Source organism: Lithobates pipiens, unplaced genomic scaffold (assembly GCF_037356315.1).
Source record: "Lithobates pipiens isolate NorthernLeopardFrog02 unplaced genomic scaffold, aLitPip1_a1.2 Scaffold_16, whole genome shotgun sequence".
NCBI classification, from domain to species: Eukaryota; Metazoa; Chordata; class Amphibia; order Anura; family Ranidae; genus Lithobates; species Lithobates pipiens.
Window position 1 is genome coordinate 547,313,262 of NW_027507748.1, and position 21,070 is coordinate 547,334,331.

The 21,070-nt window shown below is 41.8% G+C and overlaps 1 protein-coding gene across 2 annotated transcripts in view; it reads right to left on the minus strand.

Moving 5' to 3' along the window:
- Nucleotides 1-3,923: 3,923 nt before the first annotated feature.
- Nucleotides 3,924-21,070, minus strand: part of LOC143983566 (uncharacterized) — a 61,927-nt gene continuing 44,780 nt past the window's right edge. For both annotated transcript variants that reach the window (XM_077483377.1, XM_077483378.1), the window contains exon 4: nt 3,924-7,587. In XM_077483377.1, the coding sequence (XP_077339503.1) occupies nt 7,526-7,587 (62 nt within the window). In that variant the 3' untranslated portion in view covers nt 3,924-7,525. The remainder of the gene's footprint in view (nt 7,588-21,070) is intronic.

Consider the following 21,070-nt stretch of genomic DNA (forward strand, 5'->3'; position numbering starts at 1 on the left):
GCCACTGCCTGTGGAGAGGGTAGTGTAATGCCCCGTACACACGACCAGACTTTTCAACATCAAAAGTCTGACGGAATGATTGCGGCAGACTATTCGAACGTGTGTGGACTGCAGCGGACTTTTGATTTGCAAAAGTCTGACAGACTTTAGAAATGGAACATGTTTCAAATTTTTCCGACAGAACTCTGCCGGACCCAGAAATCCGCTCGTGTGTGTGCTAGTCTGACGGACTAAAACCGACGCTAGGGCAGCTATTGGCTACTGGCTATGAACTTCCTTATTCTAGTCCAGTCATACGTCATCACGTTCGAATCCGTCGGACTTTGGTGTGATTGTGTGTGGCCAAGTCCGTTCATTCGGAAAGTCCGTCAGAACTCTGTCAGAACTCCGTCAGAACTCTGTCGAAAGTCTGCCGGACTTAAGTCCTGTCGTGTGTACGCGGCATTAGGAGTACTGGGAAATTTAGAGGAACTTGACTAATAAACTCCAGCTAATACTTGTTAGGCAGGACTAGAAATAGTGAAGGGAATTTACTAAGACTGGAGCAGGTCACTAATTAGCTTCTAATGTTCATTTTCAAAGCTTAAAGGCTAAATTTTTTTCTAAATTCCAGCTCCCTTATGTACCAATAAAGCATTCAAGTACTTTTTTTGCAAAAATATCAAAGCTTTCCATAAAATATACAGACACTTACCTTACTGTCCTCCATCCATGTTTCCAAACGTATCTATTGCTTCTGTCTGTCTTCCCTACAAACTGTAGGTCATGGAAGGAGTTGACCAGCTGACCTCATTAGCACACACCCTGCATCATCTACCCTCCCAACTCCCAGCTGCCTGTTTTTTAAATGAGATGCAATCAATCAGTGATCACCCTTCTCACTAAATACACAATATACAATCAGATTGCATAGTGTATGTCCATCTTTATACAAGTACATAGGAGAGAGTAGACAGAAACACTCAGCTGTCAAGCCACGTTCACAACTCACATTCCCAAATGCGTCTTTTTTTTTTTAGCGGGGGGGGGGGGGCGTTTTGGAGCATTTTCACTCATTACACACAGCAATCACCCCAAAGAAGCTTCAGAACCTTTTTTTTAGAGTGGAGCTTGGTGCCTTTTTACTGCCATTTTTAGTGCATTTTTGAAATGCAAGGAAACGCACAGATGTGAATGGGGCCTCATTGTTCTTGTGTTACTTCACCAATTTCACTTTTTTCCATTCACATCTAGCATAGTGGGAGTGAACATTTTGTGGCTCATTTTTCCTGTGACACGCATAGGGCAGCCCGTTGGCAATTTGTGGGTTGCGTGTTTTTTACTGTGCATTTTGCAGCATTTGCCACTCATTTTTTCACATGGCAAAATGTGTGTTTGCGCCTGTGTTTAGTGTGCCGTTAACAATTAATGGCACTGAAAGGGCAAATAGTAATTTTAGGTGTACAAAGATGGCCATACACTATCCAATCTAATTGTACAATATCCTGTGTGTTTCCTTGCATTGCAGAAATGCGCTGCACCAAAAATCGCTGTGAAAAATACACCAGCTCCATTCTAAAAAAAGTTCTGAAACTTCTTTGGGGTGGTTGCTGTGTGTAAGGCAGCCCATTCAGGTGGATGGGCTTCCCCATGTGTGATGAGTGAAAATGCTCCAAAACGCCTCCTCCCTCGCTAAAAAAAAACCACACATGTGGAAATGCGAGTTCCAGATATGCAGAGATGTGAATGGGGCTTGACAGCTGAGTGTTTCTGTCCACTCCCTTCTATGTGCTTGTATAAAAATGGTCATACACTATGCAATCTGATTGTGTATTTTGTGAGAAGGGTGATCACTGATTGATTGCATTTCATTTAAAAAACATGCAGCTGAGGGTGGATGATGCAGGGTGTGTGCTAATGAGGTCAGCTATTCAACTCCTTCCTGTGTCATGATCTACAGTCTGTAAGGACGTAAGACAGAAGCAATAGATACATTTGGAAACATGGATAAAGGACAGCAAGGTACGTGTCTGTAGAATTTATGGAAAGCTTTGTTATTTTTCAAAAAAAGTACATGAATGCTATATTGGTAATAGGGGTGCTGTCATTTAGAAGGAAAAAAAAAAAAGAAAAAAAAAGCCTTTAACTATATAAACTGAGGCTAGAAGCTGATTGGCTACTATGCACAGCTGCTTCAGCATATCTGACAACAGTCCCGAATTGTGCAGGACTGTCCCACATTTTGACAAACTCAAACTGCAGACTTTTCTCATTTAAGATGTTTTCGCCTGTTTCAGTGTTTTGTGTGACTGGACTGTAACAACCATGTGGATAAGGAATTTTGACTTTACCTGATATGCATACTTGTTTTGGGTTAGTTATTCAACTAGAAAAGCTAAAATTTCTGGGGAAATTGTGTGAAGTGTTCTTGCCTCCACCTACTGGAGTGGGCAGAGTAACTGGGTGGAGTGGCTTGAGTAACTGTTGTGTGGTTGCAGTGGCTGGAGTAACTGTGAAAAGTGTTAAAAAGCTTAATATTTTAAAAAGTATATATAGTAGTAAAAAAGTTGAAGAAGTCCCATCATTAGGTGAAAGAGCAGAAAAAAATTTTTTTCAAAAATTTTTTTTTTTCAAAAATTATTATTTTTTTTCAAAAATTTTTTCTTCAAAATATTTTTTTTTTCAACATTTTTTACTTTTTTAATCATTATTTTTTTTTTCATGGGGGGGGGGGGGGGGGGTCATAATGTTTTGGCTGGTCATAATGTTTTGGCTGGTCATAGCATTTTGGCTGATCATGGAGTTGTCAGCTTTTGTCACCTTCCACTTTAGTTTTGAACATTTCGCCATTCATTCCCATTGAACAAATTAACGCGAAAAAGGACTGTATTTCATGAACCATTCGGCAAAACATTCCCCAAAGTAATAACACACCAATCGGTAACAATCCGCACGTTTTGGTATATTACTGTGTATGTAGTGTAAAAGCTGTGGGAGGAGTTAGGGTGGTAAATTTGGCTATAATAATAATAATACATATGTGAGATAACAGTACCGTATATACTCGAGTGTAAGCCGAGATTTTCAGACCCTTTTTTTAGGCTGAAAGTGCCCCCCTCGGCTTATACTCGAGTCACCGCCATCTGCCTACCCAATCGGCGTGTCGTGCAGACAGACGACGGCCATTCCACTATTCAAAAGCCGCGCCTCCCTGTCTGTGATAGGCGGAACACTCAATTTCCCAGCAGTCAGTGGTCCGCCTATCACGGACATCCGCTCATCCTCATACTACGGACGAGGATGAGAGGATGTCCGTGATAGGCGGAACACTGACTGCTGGGAAATTGAGTGTTCCGCCTATCACAGACGGAGGCGTGGCTTTTGAACAGTGGAATGGCCGCCGTCTGTCACAGACGAGGAGGAGAGGTGCGGCTTTTGAATGGCATGGCCGCCGTATGTTTTTTATACATGCAGATCGGTGCAAAATGGCACACAGAGGCTGCAGAAGGACACAGAGGCTGCAGAAGGACACAGAGGCTGCAGATTGGCACACGGAGGCATGCACAGGACACAGGTAGGCTGCAATGGACACAGGGATGGTCACAGGGATGGACACAGGGATGGACACAGGGAGGTATACAGCTGCAGATGGGCATTGTTGACCCTCTTTTCCACTCTTTTAAGCTGTAACAGTAGCTGCTGCATGTCTCACCCTCGGCTTATACACGAGTCAATACGTTTTCCCAGTTTTTTTGTGGTAAATTAGGGGCCTCGGCTTATATTCGAGTCGACCTATACTCGAGTATATACGGTAAGTGGTCTTGCTATGCAAGAACACTTAATAAGTGTTGAAGCCAGTATAGCAAACATGTAACATGTATAGTTAGCCAGTATAGCAAACATGTAACTAGAATTTTTCCAGAATAAGCAATGAAGCTCTGGTATTTTGTTAAGAACAGCTTTATTTCAACATACATTGATAGGATTATGCTTAATATATAGGACAACATTTATTACGTTTTATTTTATAATGTGGTATTGACAATTTGCCGATGTACATTTGGTTCATAGATTTAAAAAAAATGCTGCAAATATTATTTACAATACAAATCAGGCTATACACATGTACCACCTTTACATAGAGAATTTTACCTATATAAAACTGCAATGTAAATCATCAATATTATTTTATTTACATTTTTTACGTCTTCTCAAACATATAGAAACTGTGTGGCACAGACAAGAATAATCTTTGCCACATTTAGAAACCCAAACAAAACTGTGCGCAAAGCCACATTAACCAGGGCATACTGTACATCTGGCATACTGTACTTACAGAACTATAAAGGACAAACGTTTTTCATTTTTAGCTATATACATCTTCGGATCCAATTAAGTCTGAACCCATTCCAAAATTACATTGATATAAGCCCAGAATGATGTAATTATATGTAGCTTGTACATTTCTGTCGATTTTATTTCCTATATAAATAAAACAAAATAACAAAACAGAAAAACTGTTTCTGTATAGAAAATAATGTGTGCTTGTATGTTGTCATTATATGCAGCTTGAATGTATCACCACTACACTTGCAGAGATTCCAAAAAATGTTTGTACAAGTTGTACCTTTAGGAACCTGTGGACATTCTGTGCTAGGCATAAGATGGCCATATACTGGTAGATTTTCAAACAAATGTTCATACGGACATTCATGCAAAAATCCTCATCATCGTATTTGAAAACATGAGGTGATGGTAGCTGTATTAGTGCAGTTGTGACAGAAACAATTGAGTGCTGTCCGTGATACCTTTTTTATTTGCACTAACATAAAATTTTAGGACAAGCTTTTGGGGTATGTTCCCTTCTTCAAGGTACAGCCCAGTATGCAAATAAACCACATTCACTATTAGAAATTCATTCTATAAACATGTTCCAATCTTGCTCCAAGTTTTCTTGTCACTACGGATGAAAACGAACATTGGTTTTACCCCACTAATGATTAGAAAATGAAAGGAACGTTCTTAAAATTAAAAAAAACTTTCAACAGCATTCTACTAGTGCATTGCTAGCTACATAGACAAGTATCTCTTTATTGTTAAAGGTTTGTGTGTTGGGTCTGCAATAAAGACAATGTAAATGAGTTACCTCCTTTTTCTACAAGGTGCAAAGCCCTTTTTAACATGCGCATGCTGCCACGTGGCATACAACAGTCATAAGAATTCTTTGATTAAAGTAACTTTCATTTTACTAAGAAACGTATATTTTAAGATCATCATTCATATGCTTCTTGTTTAGGGAGTTGCATAATCATGTTACATGCAACAAACGAAAAATTACAAATGCATTGCCTTTTTTTTCCATCAGAAAAAATATCCAAAAGTTATACAATTATATATGCATAATTTAATTTGATATTTTTCTCTATGTAATGAAATACTTTACAAGTGCTTATAAAAAATGTAATAAGGTAAAAGTTTAGATTTTACAATACCAGTATAAGCATTAAATAGAACTATCTTCATAAGCTAAAATGTTCCTGTTTGCTTACTATTGTTTCAAATATTGTGGGCATGATTTGAAACCTCTGTAGGGCTTTGTTGCAGTCTTGGCCATACACATTGCATTCTAACTGTTTAATTTTTGTACCATCTTTTTACAATTTACCAACAACTGTTTTGTGTGAGAGTCTAATGATCAATCCATTAAATTCATATCTAATTATTGGGGATGAGGTTCGGGCTGGCGGTGAATCCCAAGGAAATTTGTTGTTTGAACTGTTGGTCTCGAAAAGTTTCACCACTAGGTCTAAAGAACAATTTATAATGTAACATGTCACAAGAGTCAATAATTTGAAGGAATTGATAACCCAATCTTATTTTATGAAGCTGTTAGGGAGATCTAAAATTTCTCTATGGGGAGAGATATATGTACCTTTTAATTATCTATTTAAGTGTTGAAATTGGTGCATGTTCCATGGCAGTGTCCAGCGTCCACTGTCTTTTGTTTGTCTTTTGCTTATTAGTCCTACAAATGGCCAGAGTTGAATAACCATTTTATGTCCCCATGGACCTCAATAAAATTCGCTGAAAAGTTTGCAAACTTCAAGCAAGATTTCCAAACCTATTTGCAAACCAAACCCAGGCAAATTTGCTCATCGCTAATACTCATGTAGGCCTGCACGCTTGGCCAGCTAATAAGGAAAATATCTCCAGTTGCACACAAAAAGGACAAAATATCTTACTCTACATATTCTATCTTAAACAAAAGTGAAACATTTTGCCTGGAGTTCAACTTTAAGCCTAAGGCACAGTAGGTCTGTGCCTATGGGTGTCAGAGTGCCCATGTTATAATTTTATCATCTAAATAAATAAGCAAGAAAAAAAAGGGACCATTAAGTACCTAAAACTTCAAAACGACCATTTGGAGAAACTAACCTACTTGTATTTCATTGTATTTTATTAACTTTCTATGAAACCTGGACATTGGTGGTGTGACAGCTTATTAGGATAATGTCACATGTGTATCAAAATGACAGTGTTTCTTGCCGGTTATTAAGATTAATTACTAATAGACATTATTGCTTTTACAGAATTACAATATCTTGCCCACCCACTTCTCCATTGCCATAATACAGGGGTGACTCTTGCATTAAGAGTGCACGGGTGCTGCCCCCTCTATCCTGACCACCCCCTATATGGTTAATGGATAGATTCATGCATTGCATAGATTGGTTAAAATAAATGGTTAATGGATAGATTCATGCACACATGGCTGATGCTGCAGCCCCTATTCAGGTGTCTGGCCCCTTTTTGGATGCCGGGCACCTGAATTACAAGAGTGTTTTTTTAACCACCTGATTAGAGCCATAGGCTCTAATAGGCTTCAAAATAGGGTGAACTCGAAGTGCAGAGCATTGCGCTCGGAGTCCACCCAGATGTGTTAGAAAAGCAAATGAAAATGTGCTTTTCTAACACTGAATCGCCTCTCCGCCAATCAGGAAGTGTGGGTCTGTTACCCATTTCCCGATTGGCTGAAAGGTCAGGCGATCCTATTGGATGCCCAAGATGAGGGGAGGCGATGCACGCCGGAAGCCACTGTGATCTCAGAAGGGAAGAGGACACAGAAGACACTGCAAGATGCCTGCCGCAGCCTGTCCCCCTGCCCTGTGATCCCTGATGTGCCCACCGATCGGGTAAGTGGACCGGCAAACAGCGGGGGGGGTAGTGGTGCCAAGGGGGGAGGAGGATGTCTGTCTCCCCCCCAAACAAAGAACCACCAGCCGCCACTGCCATAATATCCTAGAGCTTCTAGGTTAGGTTGGAAGCAATGCTAAAATATGTCTGTCTCTTTTCTCTTTTTCAGTTATATGAAACACTTGTATTTTCTATATAAACACTTGTATTTTCTATATAAAATAAGGGCTTGATTAGGAATAATAAATGTATTGTATAGTTAATTTTTTTTTCTTTAGTATATTCATCATCATATTCACAACACCTTTCTTAATTATCTTCGTAGGTGAGCATGCATCCACCTCAATAAACATCAGTCTTTTTTAGACTTTGGATCTTCTCCGATTGCTGCAGCTGCTTTATCCTTGGTATTGTCTAAAAAAAAAAGAAAAAGAAGAGGACAATAATACAGTTTCAATTTATTAAAGTTTTAATAATTCTAAAAGTGCCCAAGCATGGGACATTTAGCATGACTAATTGAAATGCACTGTTTTTAGTGGTTACACATTCATCTTCAAATCTTAGAAGACAAAGTATCCCCTTTTAATTTTACAGTATTTAGTTCTTTGTACCATCCTCTTAGGTTCCCTGCAATGCTAGCTGCTATGTCAAACAGAGCAGCCCCCCATCCATAGCTGTTCAATACTTCAGCTAGCAAAGAGTCTGGTGCTAATGAGCGCATGTCTGCAGGCTGCCAGCACTTGTTGGCGGCATGAGGTATGTAAAGGAAGGTGAGGCTTGTCAGCCTAACCTTCCTCTTTATTTCTTTTGCCGGTGCTTGCCTAATTGTTGACCAATCCTGACAAAGCAAAAGGGGGCAGGTGACAAAAGTCTGTGGGCGCCACCATATGTAATGTTGCTTAATTCTTGGCTTAGGGTGTGTTCTGATTGGCCTTAACACAGGGACTGTGCAAAGGCAGGAACTTGACATCTTATTTTTAACATAAATAAAATGTATGATTTCCTATTGCAAATATGGATTCTACTCTGTATCATGGTGTAATACAAGATTTGTATAGTTGCTTTATTATTTATTTAATTTTTGTGAGAGGTGCTGCATAAAATATCAATAGGTCAAAATGAACTTGCCAGGCACATGACACGATGTCCTAAACTAAAGCCAAAGTCTCTAAAACGTCTCCAGTATTATATTTCCCCTACTCTGCAGGAAGTAGTGACAAGGTTGACAGAAGTTAGTAGTCTGCATAAATACTCAGGGCAGTCATCTACTCTTGGCTTGAAATCACAGCCAGGCTTTTCCGACTGTAAAGAATTGATTTATGTACCCAGTCTCAATAATATATACATTCTTTTTTGTTATGTGTATTCATTACAACTTTTATATACCTAAAGATTGCTGAAATATTTGTTTTAATCAAAAACTAAGTGACCACTTCTATATATATATTTTTCACATATGTATGCTTTCATTAAAAAAAGGATATGCATTCAAAAATCCTGCCTATACTACTCCCTAAAATGTATTATTCTGTTTTGTTAAAACAATCCCTATCTTTCACTTTATCAAAATGAAACTGGGAAGTTTTGCACTGTAAGAAAATGGTTCAACGCATTACACAACATGTTTTTAGAAGTGGCATTTTATAGGAGTAGGGGAGCACAGGAATAGCTTCCGCAGTGTAATGGTAGTCTTTCAATACTCCAGTAAGCAGAAAAGGTGTCATAGGAAGGTGTAGTGCAGCAACAGAATACTGTACATAGGTACATTTACATCGTTTTATTGGTCCATCTTGGCTGATACCATACCTGGCCAACTCCACTGGAATTTCCTGGTGCCATCGCTGCTCTGCCTAACCACCACTCTCAATGGTGCCTGTGCTGAGCGGCTGATCTCCTGTGTTCACAATGCTGCAGGCTGGCCAATCAGCACAGGACCTGGAAGCTGGTGGAGATCACTGGAGTAGCAGTGCCTATGATTTCCATGTTCCAGGGGCATCGGCCAGGTATGGTATATACATAGTTACATTAGTTCAAGCTGGACCAGAATAACTATATGAAAATATTCCAAAAAAAAACCGAAAAACATTCCATCTTTAAAAATATTTAATAGCCAGGTAAAGTAGGTCACGTAAATGGATTTCAACTGCTTATTTCTCTGTTAGACCAATGTTCCATTTGAATTCAATCATTAAATGGTTCTAAAGGCAGAAGGTTTTTTATCTTAATGCATTTAATGTGTTAAACTATTCCCCCCAGCTCCCACCCCTTACTTACATGAGCCTTATCTTGATCCCGTGCTGTGGTCAAGAGCAGCGGCTCTCTCCTATACCATTCTCTCTCCATTGGACATGAAGGCAGCAGCAGGAGCAATTTGCTCCTGCTGCTGTCAATCAAAGCCTGTGAGGAAGGACCGAGGGGTGGGGCCAAGCTGCGGTGTGTGTGTCAATAGACAAACAGAGCTTAGCTTGGGATTGAGTCTGCACATGTGCCCCCATAGCAAGTGGCTTGCTATGGGGGCACTCAGAAGGGGGGAGGGACCCGGAGTGCAGGTGGAGGACCCCAGAAGAGGAGAATCAGCACTGTTCTGTACAAAACCATTGCACAGAGCAGGTAAATATTAATGTTTGTTTCCTGTACAATCAATTTAAAAATACGTTAGTATATTTGCCAGAAGGGATAACAAAAATAACAGAGGGATAAAAATCCTTACCTAAGCATTTATTCATGTGTTCTCTAAGGAACAATAATAGGGCTAGGTTTTTAATTGAAGACCCAACACTTGAGGGAGTGTAGAACAGCATTTTCTCCAAGAAATATAATATTTTTTTTTCCTGCTTTTACTTTATTCATCTAACCAGCAACAATATTAACCTAGCTCTAATTTAAAGTTGATGTAAACCCTCACATATACCCAGTGAAGTGAATAGCCTCAGGTGATACAAATCCTTCTACATTTTTAGGTTTTACTTGTATTTCTGCAGTCTTCCCTGTTCTATACTCTTTGAAAAGTGCAAATCGTGTTAGAAATATTTCGTCCTCTTTTATCGGTGGGTGGGGAGTCTGGGCTTACCCTGTGTGAGAGTTGATTGGAGGAAAGGGACACACCGCTACCCTACACATAGGCAGAGCAATGAAGGAGCATGCAGAGCTGTAGTCTGAATAGACAAGCTCTCTGCTAATCTCCCTCTAAAGCCTCGTACACACGGTCAGAATTTCCGACAGAAAAGGTCAGACGGGAGATTTTCATCGTATATTCCGACCATGTGTATGCCCCATCAGATTTTTTACGACGAAAATTCTAACGGACCTAAAAGGAGAACATGTTCTATATTTTTCCGACGGAACTAATTCCTATTGGCAATGCTAAAGCATGCTCTGAACGCATGCTCTGAAGCAAGTACGAGACAGAAGCTATTGGCTACTGACTATTGAACTTCCTTTTTCTAGTCCTGTCGGACGTGTTGTACATCACCTCGTTCTTGACGGTCGGAATTTGGTATGACAGCTTTAGCGGAATTCAGAGTTTATTCCGAAGGGAAAACCAGTTGTGTGTACAGGGCATAAGTTCCCTCCACAACACAAATTTCCAGCTGCTGTTATCTCATGTGTCAGAGAACTTGTCAGAAGTGACTCACTTCTATCTTATGGAAAAGAGCACCAGAGAAAAACTGCACTCAGAGCTTTGAAGAGAGATAAGTAAACACTACAGATATACTATATGTGCCTAGGTCAAATTTCATAAATGGGGTTTACAACCACTTTAAGACTTGAGTACAGGCCCACTTAAGTATATTTACCAAAAGAAAATAAATTCATTGAACAGTGTCCAGAAAATAACGCTAATAAGGGTGGATATAAATCAATGATTTTTCTTAAAAAATCAAAAAAATCCGATTTTTTTTTTTATTTATATCAATTTTTTTTAGATTTTTATCAACTTTTTTTAATAAAATGCTTTTGTTTTGTATTTAAGATACATTAATAATTGAGTTTGATCAGCATGAAATTGAGCTTAGTCTTGTAGCATGAGGCTGTATATTCTGCAATATTTACATTTTTTGGTAAACTCATTCAATGAATCCAAGCTCTGCAAGCTGAGATAACATGCACTGCATTGATGCATTCACACAACTTCACAGTAATCATGAGATAAAACAGCAGCACCCGACAGCTGATGGAAACATCAGCTGTGGTGCCAATATCGCTGGACTCCAGGACAGGTAGGTGGGGGGGGCAGAACTCCACTTTAACTACATATTACTGGCTCAACTTTATAGATTTACACTTCATTTATTTACTGACCAACACTGTCATTTTTATAAATACATCACCACCTTTGCCCCTGGGGGCAAAGGTGGTGATGTTTGACCTCCATTTGTACCCTCAGGCTGCTATTGCTGTTTAACAGATACTATGGCCACTGTGCAGTTGTCCCTGAAAGGGGTAATGTTTTTAGCACTCATAACACATTTGGCTTTACATTTAGTCACAGGTAACCCTCTAGAGCAGGGATCTCCAACCTACGGCCCTCCAGCTGTTGTGGAACTACACGTTCCATGAGGTATTGTAAAATTCTGACATTCACAGACATGACTAGGCATGATGGGAATTGTAGTTCCTGAACAACTGTAGGGCCGTAGTTTGGAGACCCCTGCTCTAGAGAGACTGATAAAAGGGGAAACCCCCCAGAAACATGTCTCTTCGTATTGGCATCCCAGAAGCTTGTGTGTGTGTGTGACATCATCCAGGAGGTTTGTCTGCACTGACACCTGATGATTTCTCTCCCCTGTGTACTGAGTCAGCAGTCTGCAATCTGAGTCCAGCTAGCTGCAGCGTGAGTCTTATCCAGCCTGACAAGGCTTTCTCCACTTTCCACTCCGGTGCTTCGGAGCAGAATAAGGCCGCGTACACACGGGCGGACTGTTCGCCCAACTTTGTCCGTCCAACAGTTTCGGCAAACAGTCCGCTCAAAATTAGCATGGACGGACATGGCCACACACGACGAACGAACAGTTTGCTGAAACCGCGCGCGATGACGTGAACGGCACGTACGACGGGACGAAAAATACGACGTCCTATACACTGCATTATAACTTTCGGCGTGAAAATCCTTTCTGAGCATGCGCGCAACTTTGTTTGACGAACAAGCCTACACACGAGCGGACTTTCCGAAAAACCTTGTTCGTCAAACTGTCCGCTGAAACTGTCCGCTGAAAGCCCACACACGAGCGGACTGTCCGCCCAAACACTGTTCAGCGGACAAAGTTGGGCGAACAGTCCGCGCGTGTGTACGCGGCCTAAGAATTCACCTCCACTGCAGTTTGTGAATGCATTTTATACATCCTTATTAGTAAATTGATAGTAAAAATTCAATACTCAATGAGCATTTTGCACTGGATTTCTTTTTTTAAGTACTAGCTCAAAACTGACTAAGGCTGGGTGTACACTAATGTGAATTAGATGTGGGTTTTCTCCGCATCCAATTCGCATGACAGGAGAGTGTGACCCACTCTCGATCAAGCTGGTTCACACACCTTTGGGGTGGCTGCGGTCCGCATTGGAAAGGATCCCGTGCGTCTTTTACTCTGTTTCAGGTGCTAACTCAGGCGAAAATTCCGACATGATTCTCACCTGAATCGATGAACAGGAATGCACCGGACTCCATGATGTGACCCACGGCCACATCAGTGTGAACCCAGCCTAAGGCCCTCAAAACTATACAAACAATATATTTTTTTTAAATCAGAACCTAAAGTTAAATAGATTGTCTTAGTTTTGTATGATGGCCTATATTTCTGTAAATGTTTATTAAATCTTTATTTCCACATAAAAGCACACTATATTAGTGTACACAAACACAATATATTCTTCAAACTTTCAACTAATTATAAAATATGAGATCTTGTCATGTTCATTTCTAGCCTCCAACTCATGACCACCACAAAACTGCACATGTAATCTGAGACATCTTCAGCTATGCTAGTCACATTGACTTTTGGCAAAGTACCATATGTGTTGGTCACCAGGGGTTTAAAGGGTCTTAAAGCCGATAACAACAAAATCACCACCCTATAAGCACTATTCGTGGGATGCCGCAGCTATAACTGCCTGCGCTCACACATGGTGCTGATGGTTGGGGTGGAACCATGGCCAGGATCAGTAAGCTCCTCTCTCCTCCTCTGGGTTACATGCTGCATGTGCTGTGAGATAGTGTGTGGCTGTTGCTTGTCACTTGCTGGTTTGAGCAGTGCTATTCAACAATACCCATTCTTTCATCATCAGATGTGCTCTGCAGGATGATGACTTCTGACTGTGCAATCATAAATCATATGCTACCATCCTATAGAATACATTCCACAGTGGAGGTAGAGGTATTGTTGACTAGCACTGCTCCAGCTATGGAGAGAAGAGAGTTCATCTCAGAAAGGTAAGGCTCACAGACTAAAAATGTTTGACCCTGCCCAACTGACCTGAATTGGTCCTTAAACGCTTTAATACTGGGAACTTTTACACCCTTCCTGTCCAGGCCAATTTTCAGCTTTCAGCGCTGTCACACTTTGAATGACAATTGTGCGGTCATGCAACACTGTACACAAATGAAATTTGGATAATTTTTTCTTGTTAAAACGTTTTTTTATTGATCACAGAAAGAGAATAGAATACAGGAATATCTGTCTTGGCTATTAACTTGTGGTATCAAAGATATGAACAATCTTATCATTACTTTGAACTTCTGAAGACACGTGTCAAACCAGGGAGGCGATGGTTGAGAATGCCTACAGCCATATATGGTAAATAATATTATATGAACAGTTTGGCATTGCTGGCACAGTCAGTAGCAATGAAACACAAAAACAGATTGTATCTAGGGAGAAGATGGTAACCCCTATTAAAGTTTTGGTCAGAGTGGAGACAGAAGGGAGAAGAGAAAGAAGAGGGTGGGGTGAAAGGAGAAAATATGAGTGTGAGCAAATCCATAATATGGTGAAGATGAGTGGTCCGATAGAGCTTACTATAGATTGCCTACACCCAGGAGGTACAATAGGGGAAAGAGTTAGGATAGGTGCAGGAGGTTGAAAAGTTTCCCGGGATGGTAGCACCGTTCTGGTTCAGGAGCTGATGCGGTTGAACTTGGATCATTTTTTATAGCAGAAAGTAAAATATATATTTTTTTCAAAATGTTCACTCTTTTTTCGATTATAGCACAAAAAACAGTGGTGTCTTTTTGAGAGACTGGGCCACTGGGTTGATCAGTATTTACAGCCTTTGGTTATTAGACATCCCGGCTATATCAGAGACACCTCAGTTGTTTTGGATAATATACAAAGTATTGAGTGGGTAGACACCTTTAGCTGGATTACTATGGGTGTCAAATCTTTGTACCCCTGCATTCCGCATGAATTAGCATTGGAAACAGTGAGATTCTATTTCGAACATCATAGTTCTTACAACAAGGAACTAAAAGAGCTCATTGTACTTACTGTTGATTTTTTGTTGAGACACAATTTGTTTTATTTTTGATCATGTTTTTTATTTACAATGTACAGGTGCCTCAATGGGAGCTAAGTTTTCCCCTTCTTTAGCAAATTTATATATAGATTGGTGGGAAGAGAATTTTATTTTTTCTCCCTCCAATCCTTTTCTGAGCCATATAAAGTGGTATGGTCATTATATAGATGACCTGCTCCTTATATGGGAAGGCACTCATAGTGATAGTGATAGTGTTTTGTTACGTGTGCCAATAAAAATCCCCTCAACTTTAGTTTTGATACTTATCAAAGCAACATAAACTTTCTAGATCTTACCTTACAAGGATGTGGTTCTACAGGGCATATCTTTATCCGTACTTACCGTAAAACATGTTCTGGTAATTCACTACTATTGGCCTCTAGTTGCCATCCGGCACATAATATATGGTCAGTCCTGGTGGGGGAATGTATTAGGGCCAAATGTAATTGTTCTACAATGGACAGCTTCTCTGAGAAGTGTAATGTGGTGTCCTCCAGATTACAGGCACACAAATATAGACAGAGTCATAAATGTGGCCAAGAATAGGGATAGAGCTACTCTCCTGAAATACTCACAACAAAAGAATAGCAGAGAGCTAGGAGCTAATCCCATCACCTTTGTCACAACGTATTAGTGTAGATTCAATTCAGGTTCAAGATATTATATGTAAACATCTTCCCATTTTGTCAACTGACACCTGTTTTTGAAGCAGGTTGTAGGTTTTCTAGCCGGTGTGCTAGTAGTACCTTGGGTGCATCCTTTCTCTCAGTTTTTTCCAGTCATGAAGTTACAAGAAAACATGGTTCCACACCACAGGATCCTGGTTTTGCGGTAAGCACTTCAGAAAAGTCTGGTGTAGTGTGATCGTGTTCTACTGGAAGAAACTTTGCAGTATGGGATTACATCAATTGTAGAACCAGCAATGTAGTGTATACAGTTGAATGTACCTCTTGCCAATTACAGTATGTAGGATGTACTAGAAGACCATTAAGGACAAGGATAAGTGTACATGAGGCATCCTATACGTCAGAAAAGTGTTTGTCTAATGTGTCCAAGCATTTTAAACATCACCCTTTGGGCAATATATCATCTTTCATTTTTTATGGTTTAGAAAAGGTTAAAAATCCACCTTGTGGTGGTGACACATATCGCAGGTTTGGTGGATTTTTAACCTTCACAACCGGATACCATCAAGTATGAATTGTAGATATGATGTTGTCCTTTTCCTCCGATAGATATTTATTACAAAAGGCATTTTGTGCTAGATTTGATGTTTTATTTACATTTTTGTTTCTTATAGATCCAATTATTACTTTAATATGTTAATATGGTGTGTCCTGCACTTCCTGGGGAGTATACACCTGAGGTGTTTCACATATATTACAATCAATAACATCATCTAATTGGAGGGCGTGAACTACAGTATCCTTTTATTTGCGTGTGTGTGTGTGTGTATATAAGTGTATGTATGTGTGTATATATATATATATATATATATATATATATATATATATATATTGTAGACATGTCACTGGAGAAGTGATCGAGGGGGTGTACATCTCACCTAGGTTGCTACACAGTGTGAGATGGTAAATCCAGGATGGATCAGTTTCTCAGCAGCGATATGCTGCTGAGTTGTTATTTAATTTTGCCGGGCCTGGGTTTATATGGAATGGCAGGTAGGTTTGGTAGAGGGACCTGTCATTCCACATCCCCCGATCCAGTTCTGGGTTTGGGATCAGGTGAGCTTGGATCCTAATTAGCCTGGGAAGCTAAAGGCTCTGTAGGGTCTGCAGGTGATTGCTTCTCAGCCAGGGAATGAACAATCTGTGTGTTGAAGGAAGCTGCAAGCACAGCCACTGCTGGAGCTAAAACTCACCCTGCGATATCCAGGCGAAAGACGCGGTGTTTGTAAGTGTCAGATAGGTGAGCAGAACCTGTTAGTAAGCGCCCAGCCGGGCTAGGACTTTTATTTTTGTTGTACTTAGAAAGCACGGTGTTGCTGTATATTTTGTTTGCTGGACTGTTTGTACCACGAATAAACGCCAAGATCTGCTTTATCAAATTCCAAGTCTGCTGTGAACTGTGTCCAAACACACCCTACCCCGGGAAGATCCCTTACAATTGGTGGAGGTAGCGGGCAACGCGGTTGCTAGGGGCAACGGTGTGGACAGACTTGGCTACAGCTGCTGATGTCCTGGGTGAAAGCTGCAACTACACTCCAAAAACAGTCCAGCAACATGGAGGAGATGCTGAAGCAGTTTATGCAAGTGAGTTTGCAACAACAGCAGGCTCAGACAGAGGCCAATAGACGACATGAACAGTCCATGGCTGAACAACAGCAGATGATGGCTGCACAACAGCAGGCGCAGACAGAGGCCAATAGACGACATGAACAGTCCATGGCTGCACAACAGCAGATGATGGCTGCACAACAACAACTTATCGAGCACCTGATAGTAAATCGAGAGGCGCCTGTGGTTGCTAATCCACCCACAATGGAGGGAGCCGCTCCAGAGATTTTTTCTGGGAGAAGGACTGTGCAGAAAGCGCTGCAAAAGATGACTGCTGAGGACGATGTTGAGGCCTATCTAACAGTATTTGAGCGCGTGGCTGAGCGAGAGAAGTTACCAGCCGCTGAGTGGGCAGAGGTAATTGCGCCCTATTTAACAGGTGAACCTCAAAAGGCCTACTATGACCTCAGTGAGCAAGAGGTTAAGGACTATACTCGGCTAAAAGAGGAGATGCTTGCCCGACTAGGAGTTACTACTGCAGTCCGTGCCCGGAGGGTACGCAACTGGAGCTACAGTCTGGACAAATCAGCGAGGTCCCAGATGTATGACCTAATCCATTTGGCAAGAAAGTGGTTGGAGCCAGACACTTCTACTCCTGCACAAATCCTAGAGAAGGTCGTGATGGATCGCTACCTCCGAGCCCTTCCTACTGACTTGCAACGCTGGGTGGGACAAGGTGATCCTAAGAATGCAAACGAACTTGTCAACCTTGTGGAGAGGTTCCAGGCGACTGAGGACTACCTCCGTGATGTTCCTGCAGCATCTTCACCTCCCCGGAGCGCCAGATCTGTGCCGTCAGCTGGTAAGAGACTTCCATCTATTGGGGGAGTGTGGAGGGGTGCTAATGGGGGGAAAAGGGCTCAAGTGGTGTCTCAGGGACAAAAGACTGGTGATGGTCCCGGGTGGCTAAGGGGCTCTGAAAAGGACTCCTTGCCAAAGAGACCAGGCCCTATCCAGTGTTGGAGATGCCATGAGGCGGGACACGTGTCGGCCCATTGCCCTCTTACCTCTGAACCCATGGAATGTGACGCTAGCAGGCGTCAGTCGCTATTTGCGGAACCATCTTGTGCTGCAGTTCCTGGACTAGAGACTGAACCGCAAATCTGCAACATCACAATCAATGACTTTCCTGTTAAAGCGTTAATGGACTCAGGAAGCCTTGTAACCTTGGTGCATGCTAGCCTGGTGACTGGGGACTTAGAGTCTAAAAAGCATATGAGTGTTGTGTGCATACATGGTGATACAAAAGTGTACCCTATAGTGCTGGCTAAAGTCGGGACTGAACAAGGCACCGTACAATATGAAGTGGGTGTGGTTAAAAACCTCATGCATAATGTAATATTGGGGCGCGATTTTCCATTATTCTGGGCTCTTTGGGAAAAAAGAAAAATCCCCAAAAGGAGTGAGGATACCTCTAAGGGGGTTGCCTTGTCCACTGTGAATGATAAAAATGTGCAGGATGAAAATGATTGTTTTCCTTTGCAGGTCCTGGCTGGGGAGGAGGAGGCTCCTCCCACTGAGCAAAATATACTAGACTTAGAGGTGTCTAGCGATAATTTTGGGACTGCACAATTACAGGACCCCACTCTCAAAAATGCGAGAGAGCAGGTTGCTGTTATGAACGGGGTACCTCAGGAACCAGATGCTGAAAAAAGATTTCCACATTTTTCGGTGACTAATGATCTTTTCTATAGAGTTAATAAGGTTAAGGATGAGATTGTGGAACAGCTTCTGGTACCTAAGCCGTACCGGCGTCAGGTGCTTGACATGGCACATAACCATGTTCTTGGGGGACACTTGGGGACTGACAAAACGCGAGAGAGGGTTCTCCAGAGGTTTTTTTGGCCGGCCATATATGATGACATTAAAAAATACTGTGAGTCGTGCCCCACATGTCAGGTTAGTGCCCCAGTGTCACATTTTCGCAGTCCTTTGGTTTCGCTCCCTATTATAGAGGTGCCTTTTGAGCGTATTGCCATGGATTTAGTGGGTCCCATTGTAAAGTCAGCTAGAGGACACCAGTATATTTTGGTAGTCCTGGATTATGCGACCCGCTATCCTGAGGCTGTACCCTTAAGAAACACTGCATCTAAAACAATTGCACGTGAGTTGTTTTATATGTTCTCTAGGACTGGGATCCCCAAAGAAATCCTAACTGACCAAGGTACGCCATTTATGTCGAAAGTAATGAAGGAATTATGCAGACTATTTAAAATCTCACACATCCGTACCTCTGTGTACCACCCCCAGACGGACGGATTGGTGGAGAGATTTAATAAAACTTTGAAACATATGTTGAAGAAAGTGGTGGCAAAAGATGGTCGTGACTGGGATCATTTATTACCCTACCTCATGTTTGCTATTAGGGAGGTGCCCCAAGCGTCCACAGGGTTCTCACCATTCGAGTTGGTCTATGGTCATCACCCTAGGGGTCTACTAGACATTGCAAAAGAGACATGGGAGAATGAGTCCACCCCATACAAGAGTGTTATTGAGCATGTAGCACAAATGCAGGACCGTATAGCCACTGTAATGCCCCTGGTAAGGGAACACCTCCAGAGAGCTCAAGAGGCCCAAAGTAGAATTTACAACCGGTCCGCAAGAATCAGGACATTCAACCCAGGCGATAGGGTCCTTATACTAGTCCCCACTGTTGAGAGTAAATTCTTAGCGAAGTGGCAAGGTCCTTATGAAATTGTTGAAAAGATCAGTGAGGTGAACTACAAGGTGCACCAACCAGGTAGAAGGAAGCCTTTCCAAGTTTATCACATAAACTTGATCAAGCCCTGGAAAGACAGGGAATCCTTGGGGGCGACAAATACTGTTAATAATTTGTCACAACCAATCCCTCCAGTCAAGGTAGGTGATACTCTATCAGTGTCACAGAAACAGGAGGCTCAGGAATTTTTACAGAAAAACAAAAACAAGTTCTCTGACCTCCCAGGGCGTACACACCTCATCCATCATCACATTGAAACTGAGCCTAGAAGCAGAGTAAACCTTAAGCCCTATAGGATACCCGAGGCACGTAGGGAAGCCGTATCTGCCGAGGTAAAACGTATGCTTGCTCTGGGGGTAATTGAGGTGTCACAGAGTGAATGGTCCAGCCCAATTGTGCTAATCCCAAAGCCCAATGGAACTTGGAGGTTCTGTAACGATTTCAGAAAGTTGAATGAGATCTCCAAGTTCGATGCGTATCCTATGCCCAGGGTAGATGAGTTGATTGAGAAGTTGGGTAACGCCAGGTACATAACCACCCTCGATCTCACAAAGGGCTATTGGCAGATTCCACTTTCTAACGAGGCTAAAGAGAAAACTGCTTTCTCCACCCCTGATGGGCTATTCCAGTATGTAGTGATGCCGTTCGGGTTACATGGAGCGCCTGCAACTTTCCAGAGGTTGATGGACTTGATTCTGCGACCACATCGTGATTACTCAGCCGCCTACCTCGATGATGTGGTCATTTTTAGCCCTGATTGGGAAAGTCACCTCTGTAAGGTACAGGCCGTGTTGGATGCCATAAGTGATGCAGGGTTGACCATAAATGCCGAGAAGTGTGCTCTAGCCCTAGAAGAGGCCAAATATCTGGGCTACATTGTTGGAAGAGGATTGGTTAGGCCACAGCTAAATAAAATTGAGGCAATACAGAATTGGCCTAGACCCCTGACAAGGAAACAGGTTAGAGCTTTCCTGGGTATTACGGGTTATTACCGTAGATTTGTGCCGAACTTTGCCTCAGTTGCTGCTCCGCTAACTGACTTGACAAAGGGCGGAAAGACAGCAATGGTCACGTGGACCCCAGAGGCCGAGGAGGCTTTCCAAAGCCTTAAGTCTGCCTTGTGCCAACCACCTGTGTTAGTCACCCCCGATTTCAGGCGAGAATTTCTGGTCCAGACAGATGCCTCTAGCACAGGCTTAGGTGCAGTACTCTCACAAGTAGTGAATGGTGAGGAGCATCCGGTGACGTACTTGAGTAGAAAACTAACCCCGGCCGAGAAAAATTATGCCATTGTGGAGCGAGAATGTTTGGCAGTGAAGTGGGCCCTAGAATCTTTAAAGTATTACTTGCTAGGCAGGAAATTCAAGTTGGTGAC